The 18,731-nt window shown below is 42.6% G+C and overlaps 1 protein-coding gene across 2 annotated transcripts in view; it reads left to right on the top strand.

Moving 5' to 3' along the window:
• AGRN (agrin) overlaps positions 1 to 18,731 on the top strand; it is a 428,413-nt gene that overhangs the window by 273,143 nt on the left and 136,539 nt on the right. For both annotated transcript variants that reach the window (XM_075279649.1, XM_075279650.1), the window contains 4 exons: positions 1,403 to 1,618; positions 5,377 to 5,601; positions 8,807 to 9,031; positions 11,915 to 12,121. In XM_075279649.1, coding sequence (XP_075135750.1) covers positions 1,403 to 1,618; positions 5,377 to 5,601; positions 8,807 to 9,031; positions 11,915 to 12,121 — 873 coding nt within the window. The remainder of the gene's footprint in view (positions 1 to 1,402; positions 1,619 to 5,376; positions 5,602 to 8,806; positions 9,032 to 11,914; positions 12,122 to 18,731) is intronic.

Consider the following 18,731-nt stretch of genomic DNA (forward strand, 5'->3'; position numbering starts at 1 on the left):
CATTGTATAATTATAGAGAATTATTATTTTATGGATGTTACAGTTATCTACAAAAACAGACATGTCAGAAATGTTGATATATCCTCTTAAATGGACATGGATCCTTAAAGGGGTATTCCCATGTACATAATCATATCTATATTTGTAGATAATTAAAAGTTAAACAGTTTTGTAAATATATGTAATAAAAAATTCTGCAGTATTTTAAAGATTTCCTCTAACCATTTTAGTGGTGACCGTCTTGTTGTCTTGATCGGTTGCCAATAGTTATGACCACAAATGCAGAAACTTTCTATGGTCTGGGACTTGTCAAAAACTCAGCCATGATTTTCTTATTGTAGCTGGGTTATCGGGCAGGGACACTACATGTATCAGAAGATATCCTGGCCACAATAAGGAAATCATGGCTGATTTTCTGACCTTAGAAAGGTCCTGCATTCATGGTTGTACCCATTGGCAACCGATCAAGACCACGATACAGTGACCACAAGATATTTAGAGATTATCTTTAAAACTCTCCAAAATATTTACTTATATTTGCAAAAATGTTTAACTTTTAATTATCTACACATTTTAAATTAATTATGTACATGGGAATACCCCTTTAAAGCGGTTTTTAGGCCTGAAATAGATTTTTCATACTGATGATTTATCCACAGGTTAGTTTTATCAGTATGTGATCTGTGGGGGACCGGCCCTGCACAGATGAGTTGTTTCAGCAGGGTCCGTGTGCCGAAAGCTGCTAGTGCAAGTAATAGGAGCAACATAGCTGCCCCATGTACTGTATAGAAATGGATTTGGTAAACTGCAGCGCTGCTCCTATTACTTATATGTACACACTCCCTGTCCAAATGTGATTAGATCATCAGTATGACAACCCCTTTAAATGTATTAGGATCTGGACCTGTTTCAAATCATTAAAGGGATTTTTCAGGCTAAAAATATGTATGACCTGTCCTAAGTATAGGCCATTCCCATTGATCAGAAGCTGATACACAGAGAATGGATCAGGAAGCAGACAGCGCTGTTTTCTGTGTCGTGCCTGCAGCTTATCTCCCGATGCTCTGTATGAAGCTGGTTTGGTCACTACACAGATAACAGGGCTGTCTGCTTTCTGCCCCATTCTCTGTGTATCAGTTGATGAGATTAGATGATAAATCGGGGTGTTGAGTGTTAAGTCATCAATATGACTTTAAGAATATTCTGTACTCAACATCTCTCAAAGTCACTTTCTTGGTTCCGCCTTGAGTAACCCATTAACCTTGCAGTTTGTTTATGGTTGTGCCAATCATATGGTATAATGCCAACCCTAAATGTATATATTGTTAATCTGACTAGTCTCATTGGTTTTGTGGCTAGTTATAACCCCCATTGTTCTAAAATGTACCTTTCTCTGTTCTAGCATGCCGTGGAATGCTCTGTGGTTTTGGTGCAGTGTGTGAGAAGAGCCAGACCAGTTCATCTCAGGCAACCTGCGTCTGCAAAAAGACCGCTTGCCCATCGTTGGTAGCCCCTGTCTGTGGCTCCGACTACTCCACCTACAGCAATGAGTGTGAACTTGAAAGAGCCCAATGCAACCAGCAAAGGAGGATTAAAGTCATCAGCAAAGGACCTTGCGGTAAGACACCAGTGGTTTGTGCTTTCTACATTGCATTGTATTTCTTCACCCTTGTTCATATATGATTTGCACATCTTCAGCTGCAGTACTAGTGCCAGCAATACTCCCGGAAGATGTATAATAAGCATCTATATAGTAGTTGGATCAGATACATGATCCACTCTTGCCGCACAGTCCTGTGATTAGCTATGTTATACATTGCCTCTTCTCCCTCCTCCTTCTTTTTACATCTCTCTAATGGGATATATAATAAATGGCCTCTTTCCTTTCTGAATTATATAGCTCCCTGGCCATACATATACTATAATGTGCAGTCTTACTCTTTACTGCCCATGCAGTAGCTTTGTCAGAGCTGCACTGCACGGCTTCCCGATCCCTTGCTTATACCGATGCTTGATAATAATGCACAATACATAGGCACTTTGCATTTCCCTCAGCAAATGTATAACACATGCCCTTTCCTTTTAGTTATACAGATTCTAGTTTTAATGTATAAAATATGTTTTTCTTTTTCATATCTCACCAATGCAGTATCTCCATTACATATTCAATGAACGAGTTGCTTCCTACGCACTTCTAAATTTCTATTGCACTTGAAAAGTCCAGGTGGGATCCATAAAATAAGAGCTTCCTGCTCTTCCATAGCTCCAGGGGAGATGCATTATGCACTGTGTCTTATCAATACAAATCCCCGACCAGATAAATAGTGTTAATGTTTCTGTACTGTATTGGCAAGCCTCCTCTGACTAGGCCAGGGGTCAGCAACCTTGGGCACTCCAGATGCTGTAAAACTACAACTCCCAACATGCTCTATTCACTTCCATGGGAGCTTCGAGAGCATCAGAGCAAGTATGTATGCTGGGAGTTGTAGTTTTACAACAGCTGGAGTGCCGAAGGTTGCCGACCCCTGGACTAGGCTCTGATTAGCTTCATAACTCCTTAATATCACTAAGCAATCTGCATCCAGACTCAAGTGGTCCAGTCCATCCATGTCCACCAAACTCCATATTCAGGTTCCAAGTTAACTTTGGGCAATACAACATTGTCCTACCTAGTATTTGCAATGCTATGAAACTGTAATGGTTGGGATGTATTAAAATATCAACCTATTCCTGACTCTGTTTATAAAAATCCTGGGCCGGAGGCATCAACATTTTGAGAGACTATTTCTAGAGTCACGGTATCTTATACTGTAGCAAGTTTTTCACTTATACTCAGTTAGTGACCTTTTATTGTAAGTCATTGTGGGTGTAATTGGAGTTTTCCTTGTGAAATAGACCATTATAGTTGGCATGTTCATGTAAGCCCTGAAGCATAAAATTACAGTGCAAAGTGAATTAGCCTTTGACAAATATAAGTTATTGGTTACGCAGCCAGATGACTTGGTCAGCCCACTTGCCCCATTCTCCACTGTTGGTATTCAGTGATTTCATGTGCTGTGATGCTTTGTGTTTCCAGTAGCAAAGACATAGCATGATGATATGCAAAGGTACCCACTGGGGTTAGACCGCCATTCTAGTCTTGTATTGAAACAATGCAACTACAACTCGGAACCTGCTCAGATCAGCTGTTCTAGGAGTGTCTGGGCACCAGAAGAGGCTGCAGTGGATGGAGAACAGTAACAGTTATAGGAGCAGAGCTGCAGTTCCAAGGCGCTACGGCTGATCTATGTGGGGTCTAGGTGTTGGACCCCACATATTTATTTATTTATTATTATGCTTACTTATATAGCGCCATCATATTCCGCAGCGCTTTACAGACAGTCACTGTCCCATATAGGGATCACAATCTAAATTCCCTATCAGTATGTCTTTGGTGTGTGGGAGGAAACCGGAGTACCCGGAGGAAACCCACGCAAACACGGGGAGAACATACAAACTCCTTGCAGATGTTGTCCTTGGCAGGATTCAAACCCGGGACTCCATATCAGATACTATTTGAGTATAAAACATGCATTAGAATCTGGAAAACCCATTTAAAGAGGACCTTTCATGAGTTTGGGGACATGCAGTTTTATATACCGCTGGGAAGCCGACAGTGCGCTGAATTCAGCGCACTGTCGGCTTTCAGGATCTGTTCCCCAGGTGAAGAGCTATCGATGCCAGCACCGTAGCTCCTCCCCCGTCAGAAGGGCATTCCTGACAATCTGTCAGGAACGCACTTCCTCACGACAGCACCTATAACGCTGTACTGTGAAACGGGGAGGAACGCCCCCCCCCCCCCCCCAGTGCTCATCTATGGACGAATACTATCAGGAGGGGAGGGGGCGTTCCTTCCCGGTCTCACAGTACTACGCTATAGGCGCTGCTGTGAGGAAGGGCGTTCCTGACTGACTGTCAGGAATGCCCTTCTGACGGTGAAGAGTTACAGTACCCGCACCGATAGCTCTTCACCGGGGGCACAGAACGTGAAAGCCGATAGTGCACTGAATTCAGCACACTGCCGCCTTTCCAGTGGTATATAAAACCGCATGTGACCAAACCCATGAAAGGTCCTCTTTAAGGCTATACAAATTATAGGTAGTTTGATAGATCAGCCATTCAATGAATGATCATTCCGCCAACATAGTCATACACTGTTGTCCATATTGGCCACACAGTACACGCGCATGACGTCCAGCTAAGGACAAACAATCTTTTCGGGTAAAGACTTTCTTGGAAAAATTGTTTGAGCAAAAATTTCAGGTCGACATCTTTCCAGACGATGATGAATAATTGTTTTAATGGTAATTATCCAGTTTGATTTGCAGTAATGTTCTCGGCCACCTTTACACTTTGTGAGTAATTCCACTTTATCATCAGGCTGCCAATAACAGTTTTGCACTGAGAAAATAAGACCTTAATTTTTTATGCGAATTAACAGCACCTTTTTGTTTGACGCCTCTGAGGTTTGTTATGGTGATCCTCGCTGCCCTCATCCTCCCACGTATGAAGTCAGCCTGCAAGAAACTGCTGCGAATAGAGTCACACTATCTCCATGTACCATCCTCCCTCACAAAGGAAGTGTCTATTAATTGGCGAAGGTGTAAAAACTCATAGGGTGTTGACGTCTAAATTCAGAAAACCAAATCCCACAGGGGATTGTGACTAAGAATTTTAGAATGGATTATTTCAAATCCATTGATAGAGATCAGTCCAAAAATCCCGAAAAATCGGAATTGCCATATTTGTCTACATAGAGAGGCTCTTCGAGCAGATTGGAAATCTCCATTAAACTCATAGATTGACACTCACGTCCATCCTCTTGCTGGATCGTGATAAACCTTTCACTTCTAATGTCATTTGTACAAATAGTCTATAGGCAGAGTGGAAACTGCTCCTGGGTGGCCGTTGCAGTTTCCAGCCTCTTATCTCCATCTTCTACTAGCCTAAAGCCCCAGTGATTTCCCAGCAGTGATCCTGTGATGTGAAACGCGTCCCCGCACCTCACCTCACTGATTAAAAGGCTGTGATTCTCATTGTCAATGGCCTCTGATTGCATTGGCACTCATCCCTGGGGTTTCTGCAATATGCATTATGTATTTGCTCACATCAGTGCTTGTCCCCAGTGGGGCTCACAATCTAATTTCCTTGCAACGAGCACATACACTAGGGTTAATTTTATTAACATAGGTATTTCTGAAATGTTGGAGACTGGATTTGATCCGATGACCTGGGAGCAGTACAGTAGGACTATATACTATGCCTTGATATAGTGTTAATACAATTAGGATTGCAGTGTCATGTACTAACTGCGGTTCTCTATTTTCACTTTTGCAGGTTCCAGGGACCCTTGTTCATCTGTGTCCTGCAGCTATGGAAGCACCTGCGTACGCTCGGCAGATGGACAAACCGCAAAGTGTGTCTGCCCAACCACCTGTGCTGGCATGCCGGAGAATGTGGTCTGTGGCAGTGATGGAAAAGACTACCGGAACGAGTGCGCCCTGAACAAGCAGGCCTGTGACAATCAGGAAAACCTCTATAAAAAGTTTGAGGGGTCATGTGGTGAGTGGTATTATAACTACATCTATAATTGTCTGACATTATTCATAGCTTTACCTATACAAATAGCTTAGACTTACTAGTGGTTTTTTTGGCTGCTAAACACTTAAAGAGGACCTTTCACCATCTGGGGCACATGTGGTGTAATACACCGCTAGAAAGCCGACTGTGCACTGAATTCAGCGCACTGTCGGCTTTCACGTTCCGTGCCCCCAGTGACGAGCTATCGGTCCTGGTACCGTAGCTCTTCACCATCAGAAGGGTGTTTCTGACAGTCAGTCAGGAACGCCCTTCCTCACAATAGCGTCTATTACACTGTATTGTGAGAGGGGGCATTGTTTACCCCCCAGCCATGATGCTGAGCAGTAAGGAACGTCCTCCAGTGCACATCTATGGACGAGTACTATCAGGAGGGGAGGGGGGCGTTCCTCTCCGCTCTCACAGTACAGCACTATAGACACTACTGTGTGGAACTGATAGCTCTTCACTGGGGGCACAGAACGTGAAATCCTTTCTAGCGGTGTATTACACCACATGTGCCCCGATGGTGAAAAGTCCTCTTCAAAGACTGGGATCATATTAGCCCTTTCAACAGATATATAGAATATTGTTAGCTTCAGTTGATTTATAACGTCTATTTAATTCATGTATGTAAAATTCATCATGTCTAAGTACACAATGCATTGTTCTATAACTATATTGATTTTAGAGTGGGTGAGGACAAAACCACTTAAAGGAACCAAACAATTCTTCTTGCTTAGCCAGTTGCATATATTATACACAGAAGAGTAAAATGCCAGATGCTGTAATAACCATAAAGAGGACCTTTTACCACTTCCAACAAGTCCAGCTCTTTATCAGTTCATCAGCTGCTTCTCCGCTGATTCCAGCACAGTTGGAATTTTTTCTCTAGCCCCCACTGTTCCCAAGTAATCATTGCTGTCAATTTTGGTTACTGATGCTATTTAGGCTCTGTACTGTCAGGAGGGCGGTGTCAGGCAGGCGCAGCCAACGGGGGCATGATTCTGAGCCCTGACATTGGCTGTCTCTGATTGGAGCTGTGAATCACGCCCCCTGCCTGACACTGCAGTTCTGACATTATAGCGTCTATAGAGTAGGCATCAAAACTACCTTCACTTGCTGCTCAGGATTGCTGGAGGCTAGAGAAAAAAAATCCAACTGTGCTGGAATCAGCAAAACTGCAGCTATTAACAGATGCTAAGAACTTGAATTGGTGGAGATGGTGAAAGGTCCTCTTTAAAGGGGTGTCCTTTAAATGAATTGCAACCCGGTTGGACAGGACACACATGCTCTCTCTCACTCTCCTTATGCCCAGTTCTCTCTATAATGATTCTCTGTTCAGCCAATAAGAATAGCTTTCTGCCTGGCTTGTCAGAGAAGGATCTGAAAATGTCACCTCAGTAGGGGTGTGATTGGGACTGCATTGTCATTTGCCAGAGGGGGAAGGAGACTGACTCAGCCCTGAGCAGACCTCAGCAATACAAATTAGCAGCTGCAAATGCAAGCTTAAAAAATGACTTCCAATGACTTAAAAACAGCTGTTAAGAGTCTCTAAGAGATGATTCTGGGGTAACCGTTTTAAGCTGTTCTTTTCGTTCATCTCTACAAGTAGTTTTGTCATTTATATAATGAAATGTTCGTATAATTAAGGCAAAATCTCTCCTTTAAGAGCAAAGATTCATAATAGTAACAATCTACTCAGGAATAGAGGCAAAGAGACCCGAGTCAAGTAGAGAACAGGGATCCCTAAATCCCAGCTTCATTAAAACCCATGTACTATTATTGTGATAAATAATAATAAATATAGAGCAATTACCAGACTCCGTAATAATACACAATATACAAAGGCACACGGGAGCCATTGTAGCGGCAGAGGGCACCGGCAAATAACCTTTGTATCCGGACGTGACACAGAGATGTACGCATTCATGTACATAGCTGGGGATATGTATGGCATCATATGACAATAAGCACTATAGCCTTCCTGTGAAGTAGAAGTCTGAATGGAACAGACTAATAAAAGAAGAAATAATTGGCAAATTGCTTACAAGTGATGGATTTCAGCTGGGACAAGCCAAGCGTCTGCTCCGAGTGAATTCACTGTATCTCATTTAGTGGCTATTTTTTGCTTATATTCCCTCAAGACAGTTATACCAATATACTTTGTAGTGAATTTCATCTTTCAGAGTGTGTGTATTGTTTATCTAGATTAATATCGAAGACATACACCGAGCCATTGTAAGCTAAATATACTTATGGGTAACTGGGTCAGAAAAATCTGGTTTCATCCTCAATCACAGGCAAATACTGCAAAATATTCTGATGAAAAAATACAGTAAAATTCCAATAGTCCAGTGCTGACTGCAAAATGCATGTTCAGACCTTTTATTACAATATAACATACCAGAATTATGGGGCGTGGAACTATTGGAATTTTCTGTATCTCTTTCAGGCTCTGTTCACATCTACATTGTGGTTTATGACAAAAACTGCGACGCAGTGCCAGGTCTCGAGTTTAAAGGAATTCTATCATTAAAATTGTATTTTTTCTACCTATCAAATCGCCTTAAGAAAGGCTATTCTTCTACCTTCAGATGTCTTCTCCGCGCCGCCGTTCGGTAGAAATCCCGGTTTTCGTCGGTATACAAACTCTCCAGCACCGCCTCTATATTCATCGGGAACGGCCTCTCTGTGCTTCTTCTTCTGGCGCTGGGTTGAAACTATGCGTGCCCGTCGGCCACAAGAAAATGGCCGCTTACACTTACTGTGTAAGCTGCCATTTTGTTTTGGCCGGCGGGAATGCGCAGTTGGCTTTGCCCTAGACCCGAGGCCTAGAAGTTTGAACCCAGCGCCGGAAGAAGACGTGAAGAGAGCCCCTTCCTGAAGAAGATGGAGGCCACGCTGTAGAGTTCTCTCGCAGCATTGGGGATGCCTCCAGCGCTGTTTGAGTGCTGGGGACCGCCCCCAGTGCTGTGAGAAAACTCATTTGCATAACGGAGAAAACCGGGATTTCTACCGAACAGCGGCCCGAAGAAGACAACTAATGGTAGGAGAAGAATAGCCTTTCTTAAGGCTATTCCTACGTGGTAAACAGAAAAAATACAATTATAATGCTAGAATCCCTTTAAGCAGTGAAACAAAAACTCATAGTGTGAATGAGCTGCTAACATGTTCTTTGTATTTCTAGACCCTTGTAAGAATGCCCTAAATGACATGAATCGAGTGTGCAGGGTAAACCCACGCACGCGCAAAGTGGAAATGCTCTCACGGCCAGAGAGCTGTCCGGCCCGGCGAGAACCTGTGTGCGCTGATGATGGAGTGACTTACGACAATGAGTGCATGATGACCAGGAATGGAAGCATTCGAGGAATAGAACTGATGAAAGTGAGATCAGGGCAGTGCCAGGCTCAGGGTAAGTGGCCACATTGAATAAATGCCAGATGATGATTTCAGTCGGACAGATTGCCTACATATTGGGGGAATTTACAGGAGATGGACATAAATATGACAAATCTTTGGCCACATTTATTCCCATCTGCCCCCTCTTACCATGTTTTCTGAAAGCCAGTAGGGACCAAGACAGGTCAGGGATACAAAATAGAAGTGCACAAATCTACATCAGTCTCAGACTGGCGTAGATTTTGATTCTGGCACACAGGAGTCTGGGACCTCTTAAAGGGGTTTTCCAGGACTATGGTATTGAACTCCACTTTCTCCTCTCATGTACATTGGTCACATGACCTTGTTGCAACTCTGTTCCATTTAAATGAATGCAGATGAGCTGCAATACCAAGCACAACCACTATATAAAGAACGGTACTATGCTTGGTAAATAGGGAAACGGCCACAACAGTCAATATCACAGTCCTGGATTACCCCTTTAATAACTCAGATATACATGTATATCTCGCACCATCAGCAGAATCGATTATGACTGGCACAGGAAATGCCAGGCTTAATAAACTTCACCCGTGTGTATGATGGTGTCTCTGGCTGCAGAGTTTGGAGTTTAACAAGTCCTTATAGTCTTTAAATTGTAATATATTGTATATATTATGGAATTGGGAAATTTAGTTGTATAAAGTGGACAGCTTTAGTTTATTGGAGATATGGAGATCAGTGAGCGAGATCCAGTGTATAGCGGTCCCTCAGGCTACAATATTAATTGGTTCCAGGAAGACCATTATGAGTTATACCATTGCAACCGTTGAGATCATAGCTCTATCGAAAAGTAGTAATGGGCTCTGAAGTCTGTGAAATATCACCAAAGTATGAAAAAATGACAAAGAAAAAGCATTACTAGTTTAATAATATAGATATAGCAAATCCTTACACGTAAAAGTCAAAAAGGCTCCTGGAAGTTATGGTGATAGGAGCTTTATCAGGGTCCTCCTAAGAAGTATACAATACGTATCCAAGGGAGTAGCTAATCCTGGCACAGGTAAATGCATTATACTGTAGGGAGGCGCAATTCATGCATAGACTTCACTAATACAAGGGGTCTGACCAGTGAAGTGACCATGATGATTTGTTGGAACCCCATATTGTATCCCGAGGCCATTGGGACTTCAGGGACCACTATAGTTGCATGCCAGATGACAGCAGGGATACCATCAAATACAAGGCACAGTTCTTTAGTTTATGACCCCTGATCAGAGATGTTTATACACATGTTGACATTTCTATTCACAGTTTATAGGGTTGTTTTTAAAAATTTGTAATGCATTTTTTGTAAGTTTCATTAATTAGACTCTTAATGCAGTTACCCAGGGTGCAGTGCCAGGCACATTTTTTGGACACACATGGGAAGATGGTGCCATTCTTTGTTACACAATATAGCACACAAGTCTATACAACGCTGCAGTCTGAACCAGTAAATCAATATCTTCCTGACACTGTCACGGTCTGAATAGAAGCGTTCCTAGCACAAAGAAAGTGTTCTTAGAGTGAAATGACACTTATGCGGTTGGGAAACATTTAAATGGAAGTCTGTGTTGGCACTTTACCATCGATTTGTGTCACACTAAGTGTGCTTTTAGAGATTCCAAATAAAAGGATGCAAAGCATCGGCAAACAATACAGGGCATTGTTCAGTGCAGACCCTCTTATGGACTATCTAAACCTCATTCAGATATAGAAATATGCAGAAATGACTTGTATAACCCCTAGTGCAATAATTAGCACCAAAATGAGTATCAAGCACGCTTAGCTTCGCAGTTAGCTTACATAGTTAGAATACCGTATACTATCGCCAACATTTACAGCAGAAGTGAACAATTTACTTCACGCGACTAAAGCATTTTATATTGCTACGTCATTCAATACCTAAATAAATATATATATATATATATATATATATATATATTGCACAGGTGTGGAAACAAATAGTGTAAACTAAAAATGCTTATTTGCCCATCAATATTTGGTGTGACCTTTGCCCTTTGCCTTCCATTAATTCTTCTCGGTACTTGCAGACAGTTTTTGAAGGAACTCAGCAGGGAAGTTGTTCCCGCCATCTTGCAGAACTAAGCACAGATCTTCTGTGGATCTCGGTTAGCTCCAATCCTTCTGTCTATTCATGTAATCCCAGACAGACTGGATGACGTTGAGACCATATCATTACGTCCAGGACTCCACCTCTGGTCACACCAGATGTTGACATGATTCAGATTATGACTATAATGGCTATACTTTTCTTGGCACTTTAGGAGAAATGAACACTTCCCACCAGGTTCTCCTACAGATTACAGTTGATTATTGGAGTTCCCAACATCTGAACCCCCTGTGATCCGCTTATCATTGGGAATTCTTCAAACATTAAAGGGATTGTCCAAGGTGGATATCCCCTCTAACATCAAACTACAGTATAGTCTACTTCATTCTTAAATAATTGTGTCTGGTAGAGAAGAATAACCCTTGGCTCGTGATTCTTTCTATTCAAGGCCTCAACATTATCAACATTCTTTGAGACGTACAGACCTAAATCTGGATCCTCACAAGAATGATGGTGGGCTTAAAGGGGTTTTCCTATCATAGCAACTTATCACCTATCCACAGGACAGGTTGACAGCTGGAGATCCCACAACCGATCTCGAGAATGGTCCCATGTCCCCATGCACTTGTCTGTCTTCATCAGTCCCATAGGCTTTGAATGGAGCAGCAGCATGAGTGTGGATATGCATTCACGGCTAGGATATCATATTATATACAAAAAAGTTGATAAAGGAAGGTGAATCCATTTCTGATGCAGCCATTATGGACCACTTATATGTGTAACACTTTTTCTCTTTGTTAGATAAGTGCAAGGATGAATGTAAGCACAATGCTGTGTGCCTTAATCGTCGAGGACTCACCCGCTGCTCCTGTGACCGCATTACTTGTGACGGCGCCTACAAGCCTGTCTGCGGCCGGGACAGCCGCACTTATGCCAATGATTGCGAGAGGCAAAAAGCTGAGTGCATCCAGAAAACAGCCATTCCAATGAAACACAAAGGTCCATGCGGTGAGTACAAGCCCCTGCCCAGCTCTAATATGTTATGTATGAGATCCTCACTATGTACGTTCCAAATCTGAAGGTAAGGGTTCCTAATCTCTGTCGTGTTCTTTTGTATCCGTTACCAAACAGCTGCAATAAGCATTCATAAAGGGGTTGGAGGGAGGGAAAGTTTTAGGACTAAGTGGGGGGTGCTCTTCATTTCCTTTGCTTGTCCATGTGTGCCCTCTTACATATCTCCATCTCCATTAAGATTCCGCATCCTGCCACTTATGTCAATGTTCCTTGACCTTTTCCTGTGCAACGCCAAGAAAACATATTGATATGTGTATCTTCTCTCGTCCTTCCTAATGTCTTGCTTTCTTCTCTCTGTCTCTGTCTCTCCCTCATAGAGAAGTGGGTATATTTCAGCTGGTGACCAGATAAGGTTCGGAACCAACAGAGGGTTTCAGACAAAACAATATGGTGTTAACTTTGCTAATGAAGCCTTATCCTGTTCTCTCCCTTTGCTACAATGGATATATGCTCCTTTTTGTTTCCCTATTTTCAGAATTTTGGCTGCCATTTTTCTTAATGCTGTCCAAGGAGAACCCGCAGCTGTTACTCTTCCTTGAATACATGGGGAGGGGGCTTGGTAGGAGCTTATAGACACAGGGTATTGCTTTGGATGCTCCCCCTCATAATTGGCTGACCTTCTGCTCAATCTAAGACATTATTTTCTCCCCTCTCCTTGTATTTCTTGTATTTCTTTTCAGCCGAGGCTCTGTGGAGTAAGGATGGATGACCCTTGGTTGCTTTCTTCTCAGTGTCTGTGAGGTCTTCAGTCTGAGGTCTGCCGCCTGAACCATGTCTCCCTCCAGACACTCATTTCTCCTCCCAACTCTTCTCCATCCACAGCTTGCTCTCATTAATTAATGTATGGATGGAAATCCCTCTGCTTTCCTGAGCTTGCTTCCAGGCGTCTGCACTGGTGCAGTTTGGGCTTCCACCAACCTTTTCGCTCCTTCCTTAATCCACTTGTTTGTGCTGATTCGTTCTGTGCTTGTTGCCTGTTTATGTATTGGTGCATTGCAAAAAAAAAAAAAAATCCTCTTAAAATCCTCTTCTACAAATCAGAGTTTATACCAAGCAAACACAGTCGGCTTGCAGAAGGCTAAGCTGAGAGAAGACCCCTCCCTATAACCCCCTTCCCTCGGCTAAATTGGTCAGCATGCATGTCTATACTTGGATGGCTAGTCTGGTGTATTGTAGCATTGTGTATGGTATAATATAGCTGGAGAAATGAATTCTTGTGGGCTTGTAGAAAATAGCTTTCTAAAATATAGTGAAATCGATAGAAAGTCCAAGGAGGCATGTGCTGTATATATCCAATGCAAGCAGTATAAGCAAATGCATTATAATAATGTCCCTAAAGCAGTGTCCATGAGTGTAACCTCAGAGTAAAGCCTCATACACATGACCGTGTGCAATGTCAGTGCACTATTCTGTTTTTTTCCTCCATAGCACACTACTCATTCATTTTAATGGACCCATGCATACTACTGTGGTAACTGCTAGTGCTATCCTGCTGATTGTTTGCAGCATGGACTAGCCCAGGGTGTGCTTGATGTCTAAGGATTTATTTACACCTGTCTGACGTAAAACCTTAGGAGCTCCCTGTGTTGTCATATTGTGCGGAGATTATTGCTCCAAAAGTATGACGTTATGCTCTCCTGTAGTACAATGGACAGGTATCTCATGTTTCTTGTTCCGTTGACTGACACTAGGTTCACACTAGGGTTCAGGTTTTCATTGTTTGGGTCTGCTTGGTGACCTGAAAAGAGGAAACCCTATCCAATTAAAACGCGACTACCTGCGGAAACCCTTGAACCCCTTAGATTATAATGGAGTTCACCTGGTTTCCATGTGGTTTTCACCTATTTTAAGCGGAAATGGGGATGGAGTCCCCATATGGTCACCGAACGCTAACATGACCGCAGCCTGATGCACATTAGATGAATATCGCCCCAACCCACTGATTTTAGCAGGATCAGACGGCCATCTAATGTGTATGATGGTGTCTTGAGTTTCTCTTAGAGTAAGTTCACATGGGGTTTTTTGGTCAGGATTTGGTCAGGCCTCAAAATCCGGACCAAAAAGACGGCTCCCATTGAAATGGGACCCGGTCAGTTCTTTTTTTCCGGGAGCTGTTTCTTCCGGCTCCTGGAAAAAAGAAGCGATATGCTCATTCTTTGAGGCGGATTCGCCTCGCGACATCCGCCTGAAGACACTCCCTCCCGACTAGGCCCATTCATTGGGCCTGATCCGGAGTGGAGCGCGCGACTGGATGCCAGTGCACTGCAGCAGCATCCAGTTGCAGCTACCCATATTTTGGCCCGGAACCTGAGGCGGCTTCCGCCTCAGGTTCCGGACCAAAATACACTGTGTGAACTTACCCTTAATGCCATGTCGGGGAAAGACAAGTTAGGTTCTGGGATTTCAATATGACTGATCCATCCATAGAAGATACACTACGTCAGACGTGACCGGCGGTGGCTTGTTCCCCTCTTCCTATTGGGTACATGTGTTCACTTGGCTGAATACAGCAAGTATGTGTATAGAGGCATTAGGGGAATACTTGTTGGCTACACAGCTATGTACGTGTATGTCCGGCTTCAGAGTATGAAGTGTATGTGTCAGACATACTTTTATTAGAAATTCTGACCTGCCGGGATACTCAATGATGCATGCGGGGAAACCACGCTTAGCCATTTTCTCTAATGCCCAGACTTAAACAGGTTGAACAGTTTCCATATGGGGTCGAGCTGTCACGCACCAGTCTCTATGTCACATATAATAGCTTTAGTCAAACCAATACACAATATTTCCAAGACATCCAGATCAGAACAATATCTGTATGAATCCAGCACCATGTTCTTCCTTTGCTGTAACAACTTGAAAAAATGCTAATTCACTCTCTTATTTTTGACAATCTTTTCTATTTTTTTCTGTCCTAAATTTAAGTATAGTAAGTCCGGGCACATATGCTACCACAGCGTTTATGTTCACAATTGCATAGACTACCTGGAACATTTTCTTCCCACCTGAAGATATTTTTAGTTGTGTTTTGTAAAGTCTATTTCTGTTCCTAGTTGACGCAGTAGCCGTCTCTTGGTCCATATGCACACTTTCCAAGAGCCTGCGCATAGCCAGGCGTGTAAGATAATGCAATATAGTATATTATTAGAACGTAACAATGTGTAGGATATTCCAAGATCACAGGTCACATTCGTCTATGCACATCCATCTATCAGAGCCGCAAGAAGGACAGGAGTAGGAATCTGTAAAAAATAGGAACAGGTGGGGGTGTGCCATATGTGCTTCATAATAAGCCGGCATTCTGTGACTATGATGGATGCATAGAAAGCAATGCAATGAACACCTTCTGGTTGGCTCCAGGTCCTGGCACTCTCCTCATCTAATACATTACCAGTATAAGATAAAGGGACACATTTATACACGTATATTGGGTCAGGCTTCATATTTGGATTTGGTGCAAGTAGAATTTAATACTAAAATTATTTGACTATACAATACAAAAGTGTTAATCTAGTGTTACCTTTATTGCCATAGATCAAAGGATAAAATGGAAACCCCTATGATATTATAGGTTTGTGTCACATTGCATGGGGTAGCAGTATATGGTAAGGGTCTGTTGGTCTGTATTTCTTATGGGCTCATGATATTCCAATCATAGTCCTAATGCATATAGGCAGCATATACAGTATGTAGATTCAGTCTTAAGTGAAGGAATATTTAACATTGATTCTGTTTTAATAGGACATATTATGGGGATAATGTCACTCCTTAGGGAGAGACCACCTTCTCAGGTGTGTGGAGACTTATACAGCCATGGGAAGAATATGCAAATCTGTCTCCTAAGATGTAAACAGGGAGACAGTGCCTCTGTTATGCTGCCCTCTATGGGAAGCACCCTGAACATCATGCCCGACTTTCCCAGAAGCCTTTACCGCTACCAAATCAGTTCTCTCTAGGCTGCGCTGATGAAGTCCAACCAGACAGGAACAGTGCCGTCCGTAGCTGAGAAATTGATTTGGTTATAACCCTGCATTATGCAGTAAAGGCTTCTGGGAAAGTCGGGCATGATGTTCAGGGTGCGTCCCATAGAGGGCAGCATAACAGAGGCACTGTATCCCTGTTTACATATTGGGAGACAGATTTGCATATTTTTAATAGGACATATGATACTTTTCATACTTTAGGCTGAAGCCCCACGTTGCGAAAACGTAATCTTTTACAGAACCTGCAAAGTGGATCGGATTCTGGTTAATCCCATCCATGCATTACAGAAAAAAATCTGTAGTGTAATAGCTGTGTTTTCCATATTGATATATTGGGGAAGAAAGTCCTCAGAGGAAAACTCTGTAAAATTGCAATGAAAAATTTAGGAAAAAAAAGCAATATGTTTCTGCCATGTTTTTTTTTCACATCGTGCCTGTCCAAGAGGTCTCCGGCTCCATTGTTCGATGGACATAAGCAACAGAGAGGTGATCCTAGTGTGAACCTAGTGTAGGCCATTTTTGAAGCTTCCTTTGCTGTGACCACTTCAGGGTAGGCTATTCCATGGATTCACAGTCCCTACAGTGAAGAAGTCTTGTCATCTATGGAGATTAAAGGGGTTGTCCAGGAACTACAGATCTCTGGCAGGAGGCTGGGGAAGATGAAAAGTATAAAAATACTTACCTGTCCTTGATTCTTCAGTGTCCCTCATCACTGTCCTGTTCAGGGGCAACTGGGGGGCTAGTTGTGGCAGAAATCCTGATCTCACGTGACCGCTGATGCCAATCAATGGCGTCAAAAGTCACTGGAAAGAACACGGATCGTCACTCACTGATTGGCGTCAGCGGTCATGTGCAGCAAGGACTTCTGCCAGAAATCTGGGTGCCACTGGACCAGACAGTGGTCGGGAACATTGAAGCGCCAGCAAAAGGTGAATTTTTTTTTTTTCACCTTCCCCAGCCTCCTGCCAGAGATCTGTAGTTTCTGGACAATCCCTTTAAACCTTTTGTCTTATTAGAGGATTTTACATGGAACAACCATCCATGGACTGTATTCCCAGTAAGAATGTGATTCTACTCAGCAACCAAACAGAGGAGCAGCCTGAACCAATGATGAGACTCGGAGTGTTTCTTAGACTACCTAAGACTCCCTGTGGACACTGTAGATGAGAAGTAGTCAAAGCTCTTCCTAATAGAACTGAGCTAAAAAGTAGTCAAGGAGCAAGCACTGAGGAAAAAAATTGCAGAAAATGACTTACACGGGGTAACACGGTGGCTCAGTGGTTAGCACTACAGCCTTGCAGCGCTGGAGTCCTGGGTTCGAATCCCACCAGGAACAACATGTGCAAGGAGTTTGTATGTTCTCCCCGTGTTTGCATGGAATTCCTCCCATTCTACAAAGACATTCTGATAGGAAAAAAAAAATGTACATTGTGATCCCTATATGGGTCTCACAATCTACATTCTAAAAAGAAAAAACTAGAAAATGACTTACATAACATATATAAACGTAATTATTAATTAGCAATTCCCAATATACTCCAGTTGTTACTATTGGTGCTGGAATTTTTCCGATGTAACTTACAAGGCTGGACCGGGGATCAGTAGGTCATTGTGCCCGTGGAGAATTCAATCTATGAGGTTTTTTTTTTTTTTTTTTTTGCAAAAGTCCGACTTGTCAATTATCCAGGAAAAACTCCCTTTTTATCTCCTGGAAGTGCAGTTTGTATGGTATGTATGACTTCAGTACATCTGAAACACTTGGGGAACAAAGACGCTCTAATGGGCTCCCATTCATTACAGGTAGTTATCCGGCTCTCGCAATGACACTGTGCTGCTAAAGTCATGCTACAGTTCAGTTAATTGCTATTAGTATTTTTTTTCCTGTAGGGAACAGACGAATGTTACTCTATTATGTTCTTGGAGAGCAGCTGGAGAATATGTAAAAAGGAAATATTGACTTTCAGTTCTGTCTACAGAATTAAACCTGTCTGAAAATTGTTCCCGGGCCTTTTGGCAGGGTACAATACGTCTGTGCAGAGATCTCTGCAGCTGGAAGTGCCCTACAGTACAGTCTCCCACTATGGCCGCCACTACCACACCATATGCTAGACAGTTGCAGGCTAATTACCTAAATTTTTTTAATGAATGAGTCTAATACGCAGCTGGTTTTCACCCGTTGGCCCTTTTTGGGGGTTTTGGAGCTATTTATGGAAGATATCAGGAGATTGATTATAAAGGAGTTCCCAAAAAGCTTACAATCGCTTTCTACAAGGGCAATCTATATCTAATGAAGTGTTATAGGGATAACACAAAAGAGGGAATTTAGTATGGTGTACTAGGGTGTTATTTTGATACAGCCACTGTCTACCGATAAATATTTGGACATTCATGCAAATAAAGATATCTGCAGTCGTGATATCCGTCACGCCTTGGTCCCAGTGCATAGTAAACTCAACGCCGACGCCTATTGCACTATTTTTAGATAACAGTGTGCTTCCAACATTATGGCGGTTCTATGAGTTGGACCAATGTTACTTTCAGGATGACAACGCTAGCTG

The sequence above is a fragment of the Leptodactylus fuscus genome, chromosome 6 (assembly GCF_031893055.1).
Source record: "Leptodactylus fuscus isolate aLepFus1 chromosome 6, aLepFus1.hap2, whole genome shotgun sequence".
In the NCBI taxonomy this organism is placed as follows: Eukaryota; Metazoa; Chordata; class Amphibia; order Anura; family Leptodactylidae; genus Leptodactylus; species Leptodactylus fuscus.